At 44.1% G+C, this 22,330-nt stretch overlaps 1 protein-coding gene across 1 annotated transcript in view; it reads right to left on the reverse strand.

Annotated features, from left to right (window-relative positions):
- Positions 1-809: 809 nt before the first annotated feature.
- The window catches only part of PDZD4 (PDZ domain containing 4), a 154,292-nt gene continuing 132,771 nt past the window's right edge, over positions 810-22,330 (reverse strand). Inside the window, exons 3-8 of the mRNA XM_088471129.1 lie at positions 21,157-21,247; positions 16,842-16,940; positions 16,572-16,634; positions 13,501-13,602; positions 9,582-9,692; positions 810-6,908 (exon numbers count right to left, since the gene is read on the reverse strand). Coding sequence (XP_088327255.1) covers positions 5,289-6,908; positions 9,582-9,692; positions 13,501-13,602; positions 16,572-16,634; positions 16,842-16,940; positions 21,157-21,247 — 2,086 coding nt within the window. The 3' untranslated portion in view covers positions 810-5,288. The remainder of the gene's footprint in view (positions 6,909-9,581; positions 9,693-13,500; positions 13,603-16,571; positions 16,635-16,841; positions 16,941-21,156; positions 21,248-22,330) is intronic.

Below are 22,330 nucleotides of genomic sequence, written 5' to 3' on the forward strand. Positions count from 1 at the left end.
TGTGAGCTTACTTTAGTCTGACATGCATGTCTACCATTGATTAATGTTGTGCCATATACATTTGTCTATTGATTATTCCAATTTTTTTTAATTATGTCATGACTATTTTGTGTTTTTGTAAGCGCTGCTTAACTTAATTCTATTGGGGAGATGTATCAAGCCTTGGAGAAAGATAAAGTACCAATCAATCAGCTTCTAACTATCATTTTTCAAACACAGCCTGTGACATGACAGTTAGGAGCTCAACGCCATTTCAGAGGCGTGCATAATTTATAGACAGTGTCATAGTACACGTCAACTGGCTGGTTTTTACACTGAAGCGCTCGCAGTGCTTGCGGTAGGGTATGAACTGACAAGCGATCGCATCCGATGGTACTCAATGTACCGATGGTTGCATACACTTCCTAGAGATGACGTGCGCAAGTGGGCGTCTTAAGACAGGCTGGTGGGCATCTGCATACACAAAGCGATCATATGTCAAGACATAGTGGGCGTGCTAATGCCTTTCCGTGCGATCGCCTGCCATGCTGGGTGTGTGCTGGATTTGCATACGCTGGGTACGCGCGAACGGTCTGAATTGAGCCCTTTATCTCTCTCCACTTTATCTCTCGTTAAGGCTTAGTACATCTCCCCCAGTTTCTGAGTTTTTATCCTTTCATGCTTCTGCACAATTTAGAAGTTGTGCCCCAGCTGGCTTTTCCTCATTAAGAAAAATGATCAACTAATATTGTTTTGCTGTGAACTTTTTTTTGTTTTTAAAGAAAATAATAATGAAAAGCAGCATCACACAGTTTCCCTACTATTAGAAAGGTAACAGTTTATTAAGATTCTCGACCCAGTAGCAGAGAAGATGAGACACAGTAACAATGGTGATTCAAATAATGCCAAACATATGACCCACAAGAGAATTTAAACACTAGTCTTTCAGTCACCATCTACTCACTGAGCCTGAGAGGTGGACCATGAAGGCACCACAGCAATGAAGTATGGAGGCAGAAAGTGAAGGACACCTGTGGGAGTTCTGGTTCCTGATAAGACTATTTGCTATTTCCCGTTACCCTTTATACGTTTTTTTTTTTTTGGCTGAATTTGCAAATATGGATTTATTATTAGTATCAGGGGAATCTCATAGTACCAAATACATATTAGAAGTATACAATCTATTATAAGGGTATACCTACATCTGTACCTACTTTGCTGCCATTTACCCAAGCTAGATCATACAGGCCATTAAAAGTGCCACAGGATCTACTGTTCAAATTGTAAGTGGATTTTAGTAGCATGTATGGCCAGAGCAGTGATTCCCAACCTCGGTCCTCAAGGCACACTAACAGTCCTGGTTTTGGTGATATCCATGCTAAACCACAGATGGTTTCATCAAAATAACTGAGGTACTAATTAAGTTGCCTGTGCTCAAGTATGGTTATCTGTAAAAGCTGGACTGTTAGTGTGCCTTGAGGACCGTGGTTGGGAACCCCTGGGCTAGAGTGATATTTTTAAAATGTTTAACCAAACATGACTGTTTTGTAGGTTTATGGGTAGTACATAAATCTACAGTAGCGCGGAAATTAATTAGGATGGAGTAAGTTATTATCTTCCGTGATTTTCAATGTGGAGGTTAATAAAAAAAAAACTAGATGTATTGCGAACGCTGATCAGCAGTAAATCTAGTGTTTCAAGCCTGTTTAAAATTCCAGGCAAAACAATACAATATCTGTGTCACCGAAACGGTAGTGGTAATGCATACAGAAACTTAAACAATGCAACAAACCGGCAAAATACTGATCAGAAAGAGTGCTATTTGTCCTGATAAATTAAGGTCTTAAAAATAGACTTGTGGTGTTCTGATTTTTCAGTGCAGCTGGGAAGAACTGCAAAAAGATTATTACAAATACAGTTCTTTACAATTAAAATGAAGAAAATGTGTGCAAAACAATTTATTTCAATTAAGGGTGGTGTTCATAATTAATAATAATATGTGAATAATTCTATGCAGTTTCTAAACAAGCTGTGCCCCAATTAATTTGCACACCATTGTATTACTTTCCATTCTATTGTGAGTTCTTGATAACTTGATCTATTGATGAAACATCAATACATGACATTTATTTATTTATTTTCCCTTTGTAGTTGTCTAATATAAACATTAAGGGATGAAAGTATATAAATATTCTTGTTATAGGATGTTGTCTACATCTATGATGGTGCTACAGTAGTTATACTGCTAGCGGAACTGACCATTCAGGAACGGTCACACTAATTGTAATGCTTTCTCTATAATCCCCTTATCTTTTCATAAGTGAGCAGGCAAGAGGTGGCAGGTACAATCCCCTGAGCTTGCTTGACACCTGCAGAGGGATTACACAACACTTTGTCTTGTATATACTTTCTACAATTAAGCAAAGAAAACATTAATTTTTTATTTTTTATTTTTGAGACTATGGCCCGTATTCAATTTGAAGCGTTAAGTCTGGATCCGCATTAAGTTACCGCCGATGAAGTCATTATCGCCTGTTTTGGTTTTACCCCGTATTCAATTTGAAAGACTTTCCGCCTAGGCGGAAAGTCAATGCAATGTAATAGGCGTTAAAGTATCACCTATGAATTGCAGGCGGAAAAAAGTGCAGAATTGGGGTTTTGGTGTGCAACGTTGCGGGAACCCCCTTGCAGCCTTCAGACAGTCCCCCAAAGGTAATCTGTGTAAAAAAACACAAAACTTAAGGACACCCCAAAAATTTACTTTGAAAAAGGGGGCGAAAAAAAAAATGTTGGGGTACAAACTTAAAAACTAGCAAACTTGACTCTGGGGGGGTCCCCAAGTACGCCCCAAGTGTTTCTTTGATTGCAGGTGCTTGCGGAAGGTGGATTTTTCACGATTTTTCCAACTTCACTTTTTCAACTTTAAATATGATGCCCCCATTTTTAAGTACCCCAAATTTGCTGGGATAACTTATTTTCTGGAAAAAATACTCCTAAATACTATTCTGCATCAGGTATAGAAAAACGCTATTTAGCAGCTATTGAGCCCATTTAAAAACACCAAATACCTTCAGCAAGCCAAATCGGGGGGTACCAAAATGAACCCCCATGTCAGAGCATCATTTGGGGAGTGTCAGGCTGATTTCCCCAAAACTGACAGTACTTTCTGCTTGTTAAAGTATCATTGGTTCCCGTTTATGCGTACTTTCAAATTGAATACGGGGTAAAGCGTGCACGTGCACGATACTTTTCCGCTTCCAAAACAGGCGAGGCAGGCGTTAAGTCCGGGCCGCGTTAACTTAACGCGGATCGGCTCAACCTCAATACGGCGCTTTGACCCTTTCATTTTTCATAGGTCAGTGCTGGTGGCAAAGATCTCAAGTGATATAAGGGAAAACAGGCAGACCTAGTATTTGTATTCTCTAATAAAGATTGCCAAGCAGTATTTAGATTTTACGGATTCCCCTCCATTTGACTATTCATCTCTCTACAAAGCAACCATGGCCACAACTACTGTACAACTACTGTACATGGCAGGGGCTCAATATGAAGTCGCCCCTCAATTTGTGCTATACATTTCCATATGCCCCTTAGGCCCACACGCTACTGAATATGTAGGCCCAATGCATGGCCAGTAAAGCCCATTTGGGCTTTCAGTTTAACTGAAATCTGAAACAGGCTTCACTGTGCATGCTCTGAGACACTGTGTCCACCGCTCTGAGACGGCTATGCCCTCCTAATCGCTTTGCTCTCCCGTGGGCATAGCCGGGCCCACTCATCTCCATGCCCCATAGCCATTGCACCCTTGTGATGACTGTAGGTTTTCTCCAGACTATCGACATTTCCTAGTCAAAGTGGCTTGGGCGATTTTCAATGTAAACATGATTAAAGTTAGGCTGTCATTTAAAGCTGATCAGGCAGCTACTTTGCGGGGAGGAATAGGGGTTTTAGTTGAAGATGCTGTAAATGGAAAAAGTTGTAAAGGAGGATCACTGAGGTTCTACTACTCAGCCATACTCTGTTATATGCTTTGTCATAGAGCCTATCTACCCCCCTTTCATTGGTTGCCATACTTTCATATGGCCAGGGGCTTATATTTAGTTACTGTTGTGCTAGTTTTGGATGTGTTGTGTGTTTATATGTCACTTGGGCTTAGAACCCATTGTAAGCTTTTGACAAACACGGATTTGTTCACGTAATGGGTCTTTAATGCACTTTTTCTCTGTTTACAGCAAAGTGCACAAAGGTCTTCCATAATCAATAGCGCTTTAAAGCTTTCAGCTAGAATAGGACAAGTCCCTTGAGTTTTCATGTCGTGTTCAGTCCATATAGGACATAAACTGTAGGTGGTGAAATAAAGAAATATTGAATGTTTCTCACACTGCAAGAGCTTTCTAGGTTACTCCTGTTATTAAAAGAACAACTAAAATGGACTAAGAAAGTCTTTGTTCTACTCCCTGCAAATAATTACCCTCACCTCTTGCACGTACTGTACCAAAAACACCTCTATCCCTTCTCTCAGGCTCACACATTCAAAGTCAAACAGAATAGTGAAAACATGACAATAAATAAGATCAAACAGAGGTCACAATCACATTGGAAACAACAGACAGGTTCAATTTTCTAAGACGTAAGCTTGCACAAAACCTTTCTTGTAATGTGCAGTTATGTCCACAAGATAAAAGGCAGATTCTTTATCTAAATTTCACAACCCCCTTCCACCTCTGTGTGCTGTCCTTTTTGTACTTTGCTGGTTTTTATAGCTCTCCATGTGCTCTTAAACCACCAGATGGCAGTGTTTAGTTTGTTTTTGTTTTTTATGAATTTGCGTGATCGTATTTCTCAACAAAGCCCTATGGAAGGGCCACACCTTTAGAGAGAAACACCATGGAAGTAAAATCGGCAAAGGCTATTCCATTCATCGGCAAGGCCAAAAACATCTCCAAGTACCGCAGTTATAGGAAACAAACTTGTGCTCCATTTTTATTCCACTTAGAAGTTTGACATTAGATTGTGACATCCAGATATTTTTTTAAACATCGGTCTTGTTCAATAACTGCCCCAGTCAAAATCAAATAGTTTTTTTTTGAGCTGTGGCATCTACAGGCTAGATCTGGTTTAAAAGTTAACCCTGTATTTTAAATATCTCTCAGATATTCTGGGGAAAAAAAAGCATAAATGAAAGGAAATCTAGGAACTGAGAATATTGGAATTGATGAAAGTAGAGATGTCTAGAAATGGTGTGGCACAAAGACAGTAATGATAGTTTTTGATTTGGCAAAGAGATTGATAGGCATGCCAGCTGCCGCTCAGACTGTGGTAACGGAAAGCAGGGGATTGTAAACCCGTTTTCCATCAGCTGATCGTGTGCCATGGGCCAACATCTCCTGGATGGTGATCCAGTTATCCAAGATCTTCTTGTTGCGTTTCTTCATAGTCTTCCGGTGACTAAGGGCGATAATGCTCATCTCACCTTTTCCCTCTGCACCTTGCTGTTGTTGTTGCTCCCGCAAGCAGTCTAACCTGCTCTGCATCATGAATTCTCTCCTTTTCCTTTGCTCCCGAGCTCGCATCAGATGCCGCTTTCTATCTTCCTTGCTCCAATAACGCCCCATTTTCATCTCACTCACAGCATCATCATCCGTGGTCATCCCACTACGCTCCTCTTTGATTTTCATGGCTCTCGCTTTTAGGAGGCGATCTCTAACTGGACGTTTAGTCACGTAACGTGTGCCGTCGCTCCTCACTTTTACCTTCCATTCCATTCTTGGCTCTGGTTGGGAGTGATTTCCCTGTGTAGCACCCATTACCTTTCCACATGTGGGGTCTACATCAAGTTCATCAAGACTTCTTTGTTGGGCCAATTGGAGGCAGCTTCGGTAACGTTCCCCACTTTGGGAGTGCTGACGCCTACTGAGGTATGGGCTATGCTCACGGCTCCCCCTTTCCAACTCATTCCCGTGTTTTGTTGCTCTTCTTAATCTTTCTTCAGTCGTGTGCCGCCCATCCCGGCATAGAGAGCGAAATTTGGATGGCACAGGATCTGGGCTACCAGGGTATGGGGGCACATTTTTACAATGCCCTCTGTTCATGTTCGCATTAGAGGAGAGCCCCTCTACTGCTTGGCAAAATGCACCTGAAGGCTCATTAATTCTACGTAAGGGACTGTCTTGGGGTAATGGTGGTTCCATCATAAGTGGAGTGCTCCGACAGCTCTCACCAGTGTTGTATGCACTGGTACTGTCTTTGTCAGACCTTTCTGGCAACTCTGTTATATCTGGAAGCTTTGTGGAAACATCATTGTTTGCACTGCCCCCACCCACAAACTCATAAAGACTGTCCTCCTCTTCCAGAAGCCAGGCTTTCATGCAACGTTCTCGCAGCTGCTGCATTTTTTGTGCCCTTAGAACATTGCGGAACTTAAACTCCAGATGCCTCAATTCCTCCTCCAGCACTGCCATCTCCCTTAAGACACTCTCATTGCGATTTACATCTAGTCCACCCTGTCGTGAAGCATAAAGGAAGGCGGGTCCATTTCCATTCTCCAGGTGGCAGGTGATTTCAAGTAGTTCTCTATAACGTTCATACTCCTCATCTGTTAGCCCTGCCCCTGGTGGAAGGACCTCATTGTAAGGGGCTGACCCATCTGCTGCAAGAAGGGAGTCCAGACTGTGATGAAATTCACGGTATTGGAGAGGATGCTGGGAGTCTGCACGCAAGAAGCGTAGACGACGCTGACTGCCTGGGGTATTAGCACTGCTGGTTTGATCATCTCCCAGAATGTCATGTTCGGAACTTTCATCATTGCGAGTGCTCTCATCTGTCCGTCCTACTCCACTGTCCAGTTCCTGACTACGGCTTAAGCCCGCAGGGTGTGGGAAAGGACGAGGAGATTTGGGGCTAGCTTCAACAACTTCCTCATTCTCAACCTAAAAGTAAAAAAGAATATCACATGAAAAAAAGAATACAGAACATAAGTAAAGTTTATTCTGAAATTAATAGATTTCTATTAATAGGTAAACTATGGTGAATGCTGACCTTTATTTGGATATATTGCACAAATACTGTAGCAGATGTTGCTGTGTTCAGTGCTAATATTTAGCAGTGATAATAAATATATTTTCTCTTTTGGTTTTCCTTCCTTGTAAAATGCTTAGATCAAGGGTCAGGATATTACAGAATAAACATAAAGAAGAACAGGTACACAGATTGTGCTGTACTATTCAGAAGTTGGTTAGTAAGTCTAATAAGTTACATGTACAACTAGCTGTAATGCCCATCGTTGTGTGGAATTTATTTAATTATTTTTTTCTCTGTCTCCAGTCCCTCTCTCTTTCTTCCCATCTTCATCCTTCTCTCCCCCTGACACTTTCTCCCCACCTGTCCCCCTCCTTTTCTCTCTCTTCCCCACCTTGCCTTCTTCCATTGGGGTCTATTTACTAAGCCTTGGATGGAGATAAACTGAACTGAGATAAAGTACCAACCAATCAGCTCCTGTCATTTTTCAAACACAGCATGTGACATGGCAATTAGGAGCTGATTGGCTGCTATTTCATCTCTGTTCACTTCATCTCCATCCAAGGCTTAGTAAATAGACCCCATTGTCTCTGTCACCACCCCCTCACTCATGTACATCTCTGACACTGGAGTCAGAGTTTAGACCAAATTTCATTACATTCCAACTTAATGACAAAATTTTAATCAGCAGTCCAATTTATTATATAGATATAGAAAATAAGGACTGGCTTATCGGTTATTTTTTTCATTCATAAGAGAATGCCATATGTTTTCCTTTTATGTTCCATCTCAATCAGATAAACTACCAGTCAGCTCTATCAGGATGAAAATCCCTTACAGTATCATTTTAGAGCTTTAGTACTGTAATTAAAGGATGAACCTACATAAAGAAGTTAAAATAATTAAGTTGTATCTCTTAACTCAGAGTCCAGATACAGTTCTCCTGGCTAACCATATGCTTGGAATTCCTTTATGCCCCAAAGGGGAAGTTGTAAATGCACCTCGGTAAAACCAGAGCAAGACAAGAGAAATCTAAATCAATTCTCAGTTTAACTTATGAGCTCAGAGCACTTTAATGAAAGGAGTCCCTTCTACCCTACGCGTTTCACCTGTAAGACTTCATCAGAGACATGCCTTACTTTATAGATTATACATATAACTTAATCCATTTAATAATCAGCCAAAAAATACTGCACTTCTGGGACCCTCCCTCCCCTATTTAATGTTTTTGTCTTGCCTTTCCTTCATTTTCACTATGCTTAATTGTAATACACTTTTCTAATCAATTCCATATATTTTAATATTGAGACAAAGAGTATAAATATATAGGACGGGTCTCATATCTAGATGTTATTTCCTTTGGAAAATGTGTGTGCCTGTGTGTGTGTGAGAGTGTTAGAGAGAGAGAGAGCATGTGTGTGTACAGTGTTTTGCATCTAATACTCGGGACTTACAGTATATTTATCCCAGGCATTGTAAATGGTCCCACTGTACTAACCTCTATCCCGCTATTGGAATGCTGTTCTATCTGTCTCGCATCCTTTCTGTAAAGTTGTGTTCACATTTTAGGATGCTTATCCTCTTGTTGTAACACTTCTCTTTCTCAGCAAAATGTTTTCCTTTCCATCTCTCTCCCCCTCAATAGTTGACATCTTTGTGTCGTCATCTTTTTACCTCTTTATGCTTTGACAGATAAATGATTAAAATAAATATTTCCTTGGGGTCTATTTACTAAGCCTTGGATGGGGAGATGTACTAAGCTCTGAAAAGTGATAAACTGGAGAGTTATAAACCACCAGCCACTCAGCTCCCAACTGTCATGTTACAGGCTGTTTTTGAAAAATGACAATTAGGAGCTGATTGGCTGGTGGTTTATCACTCTCCAGTTTATCACTTTTCAGAGCTTAGTACATCTGGCCCAAAGTGAACGTAGATAAGGTACCAACCAATCAGCTTCTAACTGACACTGGGTGTGGGTGGGAATTAGAGTGGGATAAACATGTTTATCTGACTTTTTGGAAGTGTCTGTTTAGAGACCCCAAAATGTAATCGACAAACTTTTAGTATATGTGGGATATCTATCTTCTGTAGACTATTTGCTATCCATGCACAAATCAGCAGTAATCCATAACAACCAGTCATTTGCCTTCAACATGGCTCATTTCAATCACTAATTAGCTTTTATCAGATTAGTGTAAGCTAGACAATGAAAGCAAGAGTATGATTGGTTGCTGTGGTTCCAAGCACATTTTGCATCTTAATGTAATGTTAGCAAATTAGATCTACAATATAACTTGCACTAGACTGGTCATAGCTAATTGGTTGCTATGGGTGATTGCACATTTGATCTTTATGAATAACCCTCTCATGTCTTGAAGTGTTTGCTGCTAACACCTATCTAAACTAAAGCCAGCTTTGACTATTTCTAGCACATGACTGGGAGGGGGGACGTCTATAATTGTTGCTTCTAACTATAAATGTTAGTATAAAACATAACGTATATAAGTGACTGGGCTACTATAGAAGGGCTTAAAGATGCATTGGGGAGATGGTACCACAACAGAGTTTTGCTGCTAGATCTGTACCTGTTGTTGAGGTGGGGAGTTCAGCCTCTGTGCTTGCAGTTCCTCCTCATTTTCAGATACTAAATCATCCAAGAAGTCCTCTCTGTCACTATCTTTCCATCTCCTGCCCATCTAGGAGAAACCAGAGGAGAATCCTGTCATGGTTCTCTCACCCAGGGCTACCTCAGTAGTTTAAATAGTAAGTATGCTCAGTAAATTAATGTTAAATTATAATTCTAGTGTCCATTTACAGTCAGAGGTTTCAATTAAACATAACAGCAACAATTGTCTTGATTGTTGTTTGATTGTTTTTATAATGGTTCAAATTCAAAATATAAATCTCGATTATAAGATGTGACCATCATCAACTGCAAAACTTGTCCCCGCTTCATGTAGGTGCAAAATCTATACATTATAGCATGCAACTTGACATAAAAGGGGATAGCTTCCCTTGTGTTTGTGGGCCCTTACTGCATTTGCATATTGAGGCCCACGATCCGCCTCTACAACCAATAGGGGCTACAAGCACGGGATACATGAAACTGTAAATGGATGTGACTGCACAGTGTGTCAGCATCGCACAAGGATGCATCTCATGTCGCACAAATGCTCCTCACTGCAATCTCATGTACCTGTAAGTAGACGTCTGCATACGACAGATGAATGGAGGGTCTGTGAGCCTGAGACACTGCCCCTTCAGCACTCATCATACTCCATTAGTATATCAAATTCTCTATTAATTCACACTGTACTCTAAATTATAAGGATGCAGGGCATTTGTGAGCTCTAGGCCTGCTCCACTGCCCCTGCCCCCAGCACAGGTAATGTCATGATCTCAGAAGAGGGGACTAAAACCAGGAATTTAAGCACCAGAAGCATCCTATGGGGTTTATGTATCAAGCAGTATAAAGACTGGGAAGGTGGACCAGTGGAAAAGTTGCCCACAGCAACCAATCAGCTTTGAAGTAGCATTTATCAAGTACAGTCTATATAATAATAGGTAGGAGCTGATTGGTTGCTATGGGCAACATCTTCACTGGTCCACTTCTCTGCGCTTTTCACTGCTTGATACATAGACCCCTAAGTATGTACCAGGCGGCTCTTCAGGCTACAGGGTGCTGTTCCAGGCACCTTACAAGTCAAATGTAGATGCCACCTGTGACGATGCGACGTCTATTTAACAGTTGTTTTATGCATGTCGCAGAAATCTGAGTTGACTCCTAGGGGTCAATTTTAATAAATTTCAAATCGATCAACATTGATGTTGTGTTTCTGGAGCTTACTCACACATTTTCTAATTATTGAAAAACCAAATCAAAACTTGTTTGTTAGTAAATGTATGATTTGGCCCCAGAAACAAAACATCAATGTTAGTCGATTTACTGTAGATCGATTTGAGATTAAAATCGCCCTTTAATAAATATACCCACTAATGTCTACAGCAGGGGTTCCCAACCACGGTCCTCAAGGCACACTAACAGTCCAGGTTTTAAGGAAAGCCATACTTGAACACAGGTGTCTTAATTTGATTTAACCATCTGTGCTCAAGAATGGATATCACTAAAACCTGGACTGTTAGTGTGCCTTGAGGACCGAGGTTTGGAAACACTGATCTACAGTATATATTATTTGAAGGTAATCCGTCATGCGTCTGTCATAAGCAGTGAGGACCTCATTCAGAGTCGGTTGTTGTTGCGGCTGCACGGTCGTACGCCACCGATGTTCGCTACACTGCGCATGCATAAAGTTCGCAATGCGCGTGCGCAAACTAGCTGTTACGATCAGAAATTTCTCTTTCCTTGAACACAGCCAGGTCGTTAGTTTGAGTGACAGGATTAGGCATTTGTGGGTGGTAACAGGGGAAGGTGCTTGTGAACGGGGGAGTGGAGATCCGAACGCAGGCGTGCCTGACTTTGCAAATGGCATTTTATGGGAGTGCATAATTAACAAAGTAGCGTCATAGCACACGTGACATGGGAGGTTTTTACACTGACATGATCGTAGTGCTTAAGAGAGGGTATGGTCAACCTTAAGCTCTACGACCAGTTCCGATGGTTCCCGATGGTCTCGATTAATCCTTATATGCCCGGAGATGACGTGTAATGCGTACGAGAAGGGGGCGTACTTTTTTGTCTTACGGCCGCATCCTCCCCTTGGTCGTCCAGCTACCGATCCGATCTTAAGGACGCAACTTGCGAGTGCATCATTTGTATATCCGGCCCCTTTTCCCTTCCGACCATGCGGCCGCAACAACCGACTCTGAATGAGGTCCTGAGAGTGGTGTTGTGGCCAAATGGCTTCCATCACAGCGACACAGAGGGGACAGACCACCAAGATAGGAGCGGAGGGTCATTGTGGGCCAGGCAGGAATGACGCAGTGGCGGGCTGGGGAGATCTGACATATGCAGATTCATTTTACTAGTCCATAATAACAATCATAATAAATAACCCATAATCATTTGTTCCTTCCAAATTTTTCTCACTTGCTTATATAGAAATTATTTGCAGCAATTTATGCATATAAATTTGGTCATTTCATATATATGAATAGTATTTGTATATAGCTGAAACAGTGGCATCAATAGGGGGTGCAAGCTGCACCAGAGCTGTTCTGCTATTTTGGTGTCACCACTGTGCTACCCAGCAGTTGCCAGGGAGCTGGGCCTCAGCATGACTAGAACAGAGGAGTGGCACACGGTCACCCGCCCCAAAATGGCACCCATTAGGGGGCGTGGCCTCACGGGCACATCCCCTTTTGTGCTCGCCATCGTGTACGCAAGAGGCCAGTAAGTGCTGCTCCGTGTGACACCACACCCCGTGATGCCCCTGAGCTGAAACAAATATAATCTTACCATAGTTGCCAAGTCCTCTTATAACAAGCGAAATTGGGCTTCTTTTTTTTACAAGTTGCTTGTTGCTTGTTTTTGGGCTTCTTTTTTTTAAGGTCACTTGTTTTTTTTTGTGTGCATTGCCGAGGTACCCCTGGAGTAAATGTGTGTGTGTGTGTTTTTTGCACTGGTAGTGACTGAGGGAGGGGGGGAAAGTTGTGTCTGGGGAATAGAGGGCTGTAGCTGGAGTACAGGGTGAAGTTGTAGAAGAAAAGGCAAGAAGGAGAGGTAAACTAGATGATAGAAATGAGGCAGGTACATGGGGGCAAGTTAAAATTACTGAGGCTGTTAAAAAGAGGGGATAATGGAATTAGGTGACAGGAATGAAGGAGGTAAAGAAGAGGGGTGAGAGAAATGCGGAGAAGAGTCAGGTAAAGGAAAGGTGGGTACACACACTAGACGATATGTCGCCTGATCCTGCTGATTGAGCCGACATATCGTCCAAATCGGCCAGTGTGTAACCCACTATGCGTGACCCTGCTCACTTCTGCAGGTCGTCCATCGGGGTCGTTCCGTTGGCCTGCATGTAGGGCCGATGGAAAGACCCAGATGCCAACGCTGGCACAGTGGATGGAGCCGGTGCCCGACATATCGGATGTTTGGTCACCACATCGTGTAGTATGTATCGACCTCCTGATATGTATTGCGTGATCGGGCGTTGCATTGCTGGGTACACACATTGGCAAGTGTGTACCCGGCTGAAGACTGGCAAGGGAATGAGGTATGAAAAGAGGGAGGAGGTAAAAATATGGCGGCTGATGTAGAGGGAGAAAAGCAATATAGGCAGATAAGGCTGTGCATACACTAACATATTTAGATTAGAGAAGAGGGGGAATAAAGGAAGTTAGGCAGGTAGAGAGTGAGGACAAAGAGACCCTCATAAATTGGGCTTTTTTATTGGGCTTTTTAGGATTGGGTTGGGCTTGTTTTGGGCTTGATTTTTGCTTATAGGTTGCTTGTTTTCCATTTCAGAGTTGGCAACGCTGGCTGCACTGTGTGACACCACACCCCGTGACGCCCCTGAGCTGAAACAAATATAATCTTAATCTTACCTCAGTCTCGGGACGAGCAACTAGCAAGGAGATGTTTGTGCTCTCTTCCTGTGTCAGGATAGCCACGGCCTCTTCCCTGTTTTGTACATCCATGCCATTAATCTGAAAGATAGAGAATATATGATAATATCCATCTCACAAATTGTTACCTGCAATACTGCTTGGGTCCCTTCACTTCAGCATTCAAGTTTAAAGGTCTTTTATAGGTTGCTTCTTAAAGCAACATAAATAAATTATATTACTGCTTACTGGACTTTGACAAATTTCCATCTCTGCTTGTATGATAGGCATGGGTGTCGGAACGGGGTGGGGGGTCAAGGGGGTGTCTGGCTACCCAAAACATTTAAAAGGAGCGGCGGGAGCAGACTGTCAGGGGCCATGCTATATAGTAATAGGCTGCACAGCCCCTGCACTGCATGGAGGAGGAGGTGTAATGTGCCGGTCTTTAAGTTAAAACACCACACAATACACTTCCTCCTCTGTGCGGTGCAGGGGCTGTGCAGCCTATTACTATAAGGCACAGTCCCAGAAAATCTGCAACCGCCGCTTAGGTAAGATGGAGAGGGGGGGGGGGGCAGTGGCGGCACCGGGAACATTTTTTGTTGCCCCCCAACATAAAATCGTTCTGACGCCCCTGATGTTAGGCAATTGATGTGGTGTCCAATCCCCATTATGTCTTGTAATGAAAGGATAAGGGCAGAGTCATGTGTTTATATGAGATCTTGCTGTCTCCCTGGTCTTCCTCTTAGCTAAGAGTTTCTACTTTGAATATAATACGTTTACTACTACTAACTGCACATTTGCATGTGTTTGGGCTACCAGTGATAGAACAATTCTGCAGCACCAGGTAAGATCAATTGGGGAATTGGTTTTTAAAATATTTTTTAGGTTTGAAATTTGAGCAACTAGGTTTCCCACTCTCCCCGAATGTCCAGGAAACTTGTGAATGTCCAGAAGGCTCCCAATTTCAGTGAGTTCCCTTGGAGTCCCAGGAGAGAAGCCCACCATCCGGGATCCCACCAAATACAGATGAGTCCTCACTTACTGGTTGTCCATCAGCGATATGGTGCAAGCAGGGACGCCGAGAGCTGAGCGGGGCTTCCACTGGGGGGTGTGGCCATGGCCCCTCCGAAATACATGAAAAAACGTGTGCCCCTTAGCAGCACTACAATGGGACCTGCCGGCCACTCCAAGGACCTTATTCAGAGGCGGCCGTATGGTCTACGACCGCACGGCCGCCTCGATGTTTGGCCAGTGCGCATGCGCACGAGGGAGCCAGCTCCCTCGCGCGCATGCGTGAGACCCGCTATGACCGACAGCGCCGGTCGTAGCGGGTCTCTTTCCAAAGGGGGCGAGCTGTCGATGTTGATTGACAGCTCGCCCCGTTTGGAAGGCGGGCCGGGGGGTGGCAGCACAAACGGAGGCGTTCCCATGGGAACGCCTACCGTTTGGGGGCGGCCCCACTGACATCACAAGTGATGTCAGTGGAGAGCTTCCGGTTCTGACAGAGCCAGAAGCTCTCCGGGGCTTACGACAAGTGAGACCCTACCCTAGGGTCTCGTCGTAAGCCCCGATGGTCGCGTTGGTCTCTGACCATCGCGACTATCACCCGAGCGGTCGTTAGAGCTGTGGGTGTAAACCCACAGCCTAACAACCGAAACAGAGGCGGGCGGTCAGGATGCAAGCGGCCGCCCAGTTTCTGAGCGACCGCTTGCATCCTCCGACCGCCTCTGAATGAGGGCCCAAGTCCAAGCCCCAGGTAATCAGCATCATAGTCGCATCAAAGATGCAGCAAAAGCCGCTGACAGTGGTTAGGCTGCAACTTTAATGTCACAGCAATTGGTTGTACACACGTCATAGATAAAGCACTTGGCACTAGGAAAAGCTGCGACCACTCGCATCAGAACCCTTTTTACACAGATTGAGACTCAGTTGCACACTTATGTAAAAATGTTGCACACCAAATTGGACAGTGTAATAATAAGCAATGTAGTTTTATCACTTCTATGTGTTTTAATTATACAAATAAGACGCATATTCTCAGCCACAAAAATGCTTGGCGCTGCAGAGTCGTACAGGACCTGGCACGCTGAGAAAGGTTCCTTGGCGCGACTGAAGCAACAGTAAGAAAGGAGACATCCGTAGCCTTGACAGGGGTGTGATGACGCAATAGAGGCAACTTATGTCATTATAGCCCTGCTTGCTGCTGTGTGATGCTGAAATCATGGCATTTTACAGGAGGGATGGACCCATAGCTATGCCCACTACACCAACATCCTCCATCTCAGCAGGAGGAGGCAGCCAGGTCACCACAGTGGGGGGGCATGATGCGAGTTTGGTGACGGGGTAGGGGGCTGTGACTGCGTGATCATGTCACCCAGCCCCTTCCCCACTACACAAAGCCGACACTAGCACTATTGTGCAACAGGGGGCAGGGCCAGGATGACGTGATTCAGCGCGAATCGCATCATCTGCTTCCCAAGACCACTTATACAAGGGGGGAGTGGAAGCTAGCAGAAAATGGGGGGGGAGGGCAGGGGTGTGTGGGCGGTGGCGCTGTCCGGGAGACTTGCCCACTCTTCTGGGGGGACTGGGAGCGCCACAAGTTTTTCGGGAGCCTCCCAGCCATTCCAGGAAAGTAGCCAAGAATGGCTCAAGAGGCATGGAGACATCAGGTTGAGGGTGTCATCAAGTCAGGTTGGGGAGTTCCTATAAATTCTGTAGCACAAACCCCCTTCCATTCCCTAGAAAACAATGCAATGAGCAGGACACACCACCCAACAGTCTGACAATACATATCTTTACCTCTGCTGGTAGATTCATCTTTTATACTGGACATATGGAATGTGATAGGGGCTAGTGCTATCTCGTAGTGCAGAGATAAGTGTGTGTGGGAGCGAAAGATTGAAATGTTGTCTCTTTCCATCCTAATTGCACACGCCACATCCTGAATTTACAGATGGTGGCGGCTGTTATCAAACATTAGTTATAAAACACAAGCTAGCCATCTGTAGTCTCAGCTGACAATACATAATTATACGTTATTGCTTATGTTGTAGTTTCATTATTACCTGAAGAATTCTATCTCCTTCCCTTATGCGTCCATCTATTGCTGCAATGCTGTTTGGGTTCACCTGTTAGAGAGAAAATGGTCACAGATATATCATCTTAGGTTCAACCTCTCACTATTTCTTCATCTGTATAATAGCCATTTCTATATATATGGTTCTACAAACAATGGTCCCAATTCTGAGTTGGACACAGTCACTTCTGTTACGGCCTATGTACTAAGATATGCTGCTATAGCTATCTGTCTTGGAGGAGGATTCAGAGCCTCATACCTCTCCCACATATATCCCCAGGTCTTCTTCGTCATCGGTGCGGTAACAAACGGTTAGCCCAAGCTTGTCTTGATGGCTGGACTTACATAGCTCCACCTCCTGGAGGAGAGAGAGCGGAGAGAGGAAAACAAAAGAAGAGTAAGGAATTATAGAGACAGTGATTGTGGTGTCCCCTAAGCCATGTTCTAAAACAGGGGTGGGAAACCTTTTTTCTGCCGAGGGCCATTATGATCTATACAACATTATTCGCAGGCCCGTTGCAGGCCACGCCCCTCAGTGTGACATCACACGGGGGTGGGGCCACAATCACCAGTGATTACAGCAATGCCTGGAGCATCCTGAGGATGTTCCGGGGAGCTATAAGGGCAGCGGTGTGACCCGTTCTAAGGACGTTCTAAGGATGTTCCAGGCGGCACTGCTGCATAGATTCTGTCTGCAGGGTGCTGTTCTAGGCACCCTGCTAGCCAGATGAGGCTAGTGGAAAAAAGCTCAGAGGGCCAGACCAAATGTTTCCAAGAGCCTTATATGGCCCCTGGGCCTGAGGTTCCCCATCCCTGTTCTAAAAGATAGTAAAGAATGATGCAAAGGAAAGAGGTGTTGAAGAAGCATAAAGAAGAAGAAGTTCTTAAAATATGCTTATACTGGACTATATAAATGTAGTACATTGAAAATATGGGATATCAGTACTCTCGCCATAATATCCCTTTAATCCGGGACACATATGAATTACACAGGTTCTGTGGCTGGCGAAATTCAAGTCTGAATTTCAACTGATTTTAATCAGCCACAGGACCTGTGTAAATCATAGGTGTGTCCCGGATGATAGGGTTATGGCAGGCCTAGATATTAGTATCATATTTTAGCTACCTAGTGCATGACGTCTCATCTACTTCTGTATGTAAGAAATAAGAGCCCAGCAGAGGACAATGGCCATGGTCCCAGGGTTTTTAGTATAGCGGTAACGAAGGACTTTCCTTTGGACCATCCATGACAAGGGTGGCCACCATTTCATTAGTGAGGTGCTAAAAGAGCATTTATCTCTTGGGAGGCGAGAGATTCATCCTTTCACAGGGGTAGTCCTAATGAAAGAGAGTTGTTTGGCCAAGTCGATCTAAAATTCTAATGGGTCAATAATAATAGACTAGAGTCAAATTCGTTTTTTGGGATACTCCTTGTGCTTTGGAAAGGAGTAGGGTTATGGTAGCACACTAGCAAGATTATTTTCCTGGGTTCATGGCAAAAATAATTCTAGTAAAAGGAACTTTCCAAGATACGAACATTCCAGTGACAAAAAAATAGTAAGTTATGGGAAAGAGGGACACGTGAGGTCCTATCCAGCACAGGTAATACAAGTAGATAGCCATAAAAGGCATAATTTTTTCTGAAAAGTCTCTATTAGTTTGATTGCATAGATTAAGCAATTATTTATTGAAAAACACATATTTATTTCACAAACCAGGTAAAACAAATATAGTAAGCAAACCATAGAGTTATGAGACCAATGGCCCTATTTATCAAGCCCCTTTTTACTTACAGTAAATCAAGCTGAAACACAAGTTTACTCATTATTTTAAGTATCAGGGTTATTTAACAATAGCCTAATACTACATGGACTGCTTCTGCGAGTGATAACAGAGGGACAGCAGTAGAGATCAATGCTCTCTGCTGCGATACCCTCTTAATACATAGCCCTAATAATTAAATATTGCAGAAATCCTCCGAAAACTGCCATTGGAGGATTGACCAAACAACTAGTTGATTAAATATGCTCCTTATTGTTTAAATTATAGTGGATGGAAACCTACTAAGGTTATAAATTGCTGTTTAATCATCCTTAACGTAACGTGATGCATTGATTGCGTACTGGGGGCCTGATTCAGACCCGTTCCTTAGGCTGTGTTCGCACGCAGCTGTCAGCATGCAAATTCCGCGATCACTAGCAAGACATTAGTACACCCACTACTGCATACTTGCCTACCTTTCATACTCTCTTCCCGGGAGAAGCCCTGGTAAGAGAAGCAGGAGGGGGGCGATGGGGGCGGGGCTTGATGATTTGCGTCATTAAGCCCTGCCCCTTCGCAGTCAAATTGACGCGATTGGGTACAATTTACATAGGGGGCGGGACCAAATGCTGTGATCGCCGCGGGTATTCTCCTCATTCTGCCCACTTCACTAGGAAGTGGGCAGAATGCGGGAGAAATGCCTACCCTTCCGGGGGTATGGGGGGTTACCCGAAAAATCGGGAGCCTCCCGCGAAAACCGAGAGGGTAGGCATGTATGCACTACTGTAATTATTGCCGTGCCATCGCGGTGTGTATTTAGACGCTCACCAGCCTGAGACAAGACGCCCACTTTCCCTTAGTAACTAAACAATCGGTAACATCGGAGCCATACGCAGCACATGTGGCTGACCATACCCTACCGCAAGCACTGCGAGTACTGCTGTGTGTAAATCAGCCATGTGATGTGTATGCTGATGCTGCGTCTTAATTATCACGCCCCTGAAATGGCGTTCAGATGCACAGACACTCCTGCGTTCACACCACCATGCCCCCATTACCCTCAATCACTCCCTGACACCACCCACAAACGGCACGACCTGTCACTCATTCTAGCGGAGCATCTGTGTACAGGATGCGAACGCTTCCCGATCACATGGACTAGTTCGCGCACGCACAATGCGTCTTGTACGCAGATTGCAAACATCGTCAGGCTACGTGCGAACGCAGCCTAGCAAACGGGTCTGAATTAGGCCCTGTGAGCTAGCCAAAAAAAAAAACTTACAGTAACAATGTTCCTGCTCAGTGACAGAAACAACTACAGTAGCACACAACAAACAAGAAACCTGCATGCAATAGTACATTCTTTGATCTCAGGGCTTGATTCAGCAAGGATCATAGCTGCTAATACTCACGCAATCGGCCGATTATTTTGCACTGCGAAAGCATATGCATTGCAGTGGGCGTGCGCGAACCAGACGCTGCAATCGGAATTGTGATAGCAGTGGCGACGTAGATCCATCACAGAGTTATTGACAGGAAGTTCCGTTTGTGGGTGGTGACGGGGGGGGGGGGGTCGGGCGAATGCAGTGCATTGGGACGGCATTGCAGGGGCGTGCATACATTATCCAGCCTGAAGCTTCATAGCGTGCGCTGAAGTTAGCAATTCCTGAGTGAGGTCTGACCTGCTTTAACTGTGCGTATGGGTGCGATGTTACTCAATGTTACCGATTATTTTACTATGTTGCTAAAGTATATGGATGTGAGTAAGGAGAAGTGGGCGCCCTTCTGTCAGATTGCGATCGCAATGCATTTGCAATTATTTGCATATCACCGCTGATATTAGCAACTGCGTTGCGGGTGTATTAGCAGAATAGAAACCCATGCTGAATCACGCCCTCAGTAAATTTCCATGTTGGGAATTTCACAGAGTTTATTAAGAATGGCCACCAGTAAATCTGTGGGTGAAAAGGATCCCATTTAAAGTCAGGGATAAGGTTTAAGGGGAGCAATGACAAGAAAGTTAGGCAGCATGAGATGAGAGACTGCCATAAAATGATAATACTGTAGTAAACATAGAATACATTGGACTTAGGGCCTGATTCAGAGCCGGACGCTATTTGCGGACGGTTGTTCCAAAAAAGGGGCCGACTATTTAAATTGAGCGCTCGCTCTTTGCGGTTTGTTGACGCCTCTATGTCTGAGCGAGCGAACGAAAAATGTGCTCGCTATTTTGTAAAGACGCCCCTTTGCCGTTCGCATCACACGTCATCTCCGGTATTTATTAGATTAATCGGGTACATTGAAAGGCAACTGAACTGCTCGCAGTGCTTGTGGTAGTTTTGTCTTACTACAATCACTGCGAGCAGTTCAGGCTAAAAGACAACCAAGTGATGTGGTCGATGATGCTCCTTTACTAATTATGCACTCCCATTAAACGCCCTTTTGACCGTTTGGCACGCCTGCGTTCGGATCTCCACTTCCCTGTTTTCAAGCACCTTCCCCTGTTACCACCTACAAACGGTACATTCTGTCGATCAAATTAGCAGCCCCTCGCTGTTTTGCGAGCACACGATTTCTGACCGCAATGACTGGTTTACGCATGCGCACTATGACCCATACGCATGCGCAGTTGTGCGAACATCGCTCACAGCGAACGAGCGGCCGCTTACGAGCGGCTCTGAATCAGGCCCTTAATTTAATATCATGGTGCAATGTGCATAAAATGGCTGTAATAAAGGGCAACCAGATTGTAATTGTCCTTTATCTAGAGCAGTTTAGAAAATGAAAGTAAATGATTGTTACCAGGTACACACCTCGTACTCCAATTCATCAGTGCGCTCTCCCTCTGGCTGCACGCCATCCATATACTCAGCTTGTTCATAGAACTCATTCCCAATGGGAGGTCTGCATGAGGGAGAAAATTCAGCATTGTAAACCAGAGTTCTATTGTCTCTAACCCTACTGCACTCTGTATCCTACGCTGTAAGTTTAAACATTAAAAATGTCACACCAACGGCCAGCCTAATTACACCTTTGATTCTTTGAATATGAAACTTTCCATATTACTCCAGAGGGAACATCGGGATTGTCCTTTATTATTTGGGTCCCCTTTGTGTGTTTGAAGTTGTTTATTACATTGTTGTAAGTGCCCCAAAACATACAACTGGAAGCTGTAAAGTGCATCCCTTTATGTGTTTACGCATAAGCCTGTGCAGATCCTAATGTAGGACACCATATTAATGCTTGTTAGTGAAAATAACTTATGGTGCCGGAACTCTGATGAGATGACATTGACAGTGAGTGAGTCACTCAATGACTCACAAGATGAATCAGGACAGCAGTGCCATCCCTTCTCTATTACCCTGCCGAGCGACAGTGGAGAAAATCACGCTCTACGGCAGACTTCCTCCACTTCAAATTTATGCTCTCATCCCACAGTGCTGCCCTTTCCCTCTCTAAACAGTTATATTTCTCCTCCCAGTCCTCAAACCCACGGCATCTCTTTGCCACTTTCAACTCCCTCCTCTGCCTTCTCCCTCCTCACTCTCTGCCCTTGACTTTGCCACCTACTTTACGTCTAAAATCGACTCCATTCATCAGGACATTATATCCACCAGACCTTCAGGACTCCTCCCTCTCCTTTCCCTGACCACCTCTCCCCATCCATCTTACCAACTCTGACATCCTTCTTCCCTGTATCATGGCCCTCATCCAATCCACCCCCTTCCACCTTCCCCCTTGGCCCTATCCCTTCCCGCCTCCTCAGCTACCTTTCTCCTTCTGCCTGTTCCCATCTTGCCCACCTCCTCAATCTCTCCCTCTCATCTGGCACTGTCCCTTCTGCATACGAACATGCCTTTGTCTACCCCATTCTTAAGAAAAACCTACCCTTGATCCTAACACTCTCTCCAACTACCGACCCATCTCTCTCCTCCCATTTGTCTCCAAACTCCTTGTGCATATTGTTTACAACTTTCTTACCACCTT

This window comes from Taudactylus pleione, unplaced genomic scaffold, assembly GCF_031769625.1.
Source record: "Taudactylus pleione unplaced genomic scaffold, aTauple2 ptg000110l, whole genome shotgun sequence".
Classification (NCBI taxonomy): Eukaryota; Metazoa; Chordata; class Amphibia; order Anura; family Myobatrachidae; genus Taudactylus; species Taudactylus pleione.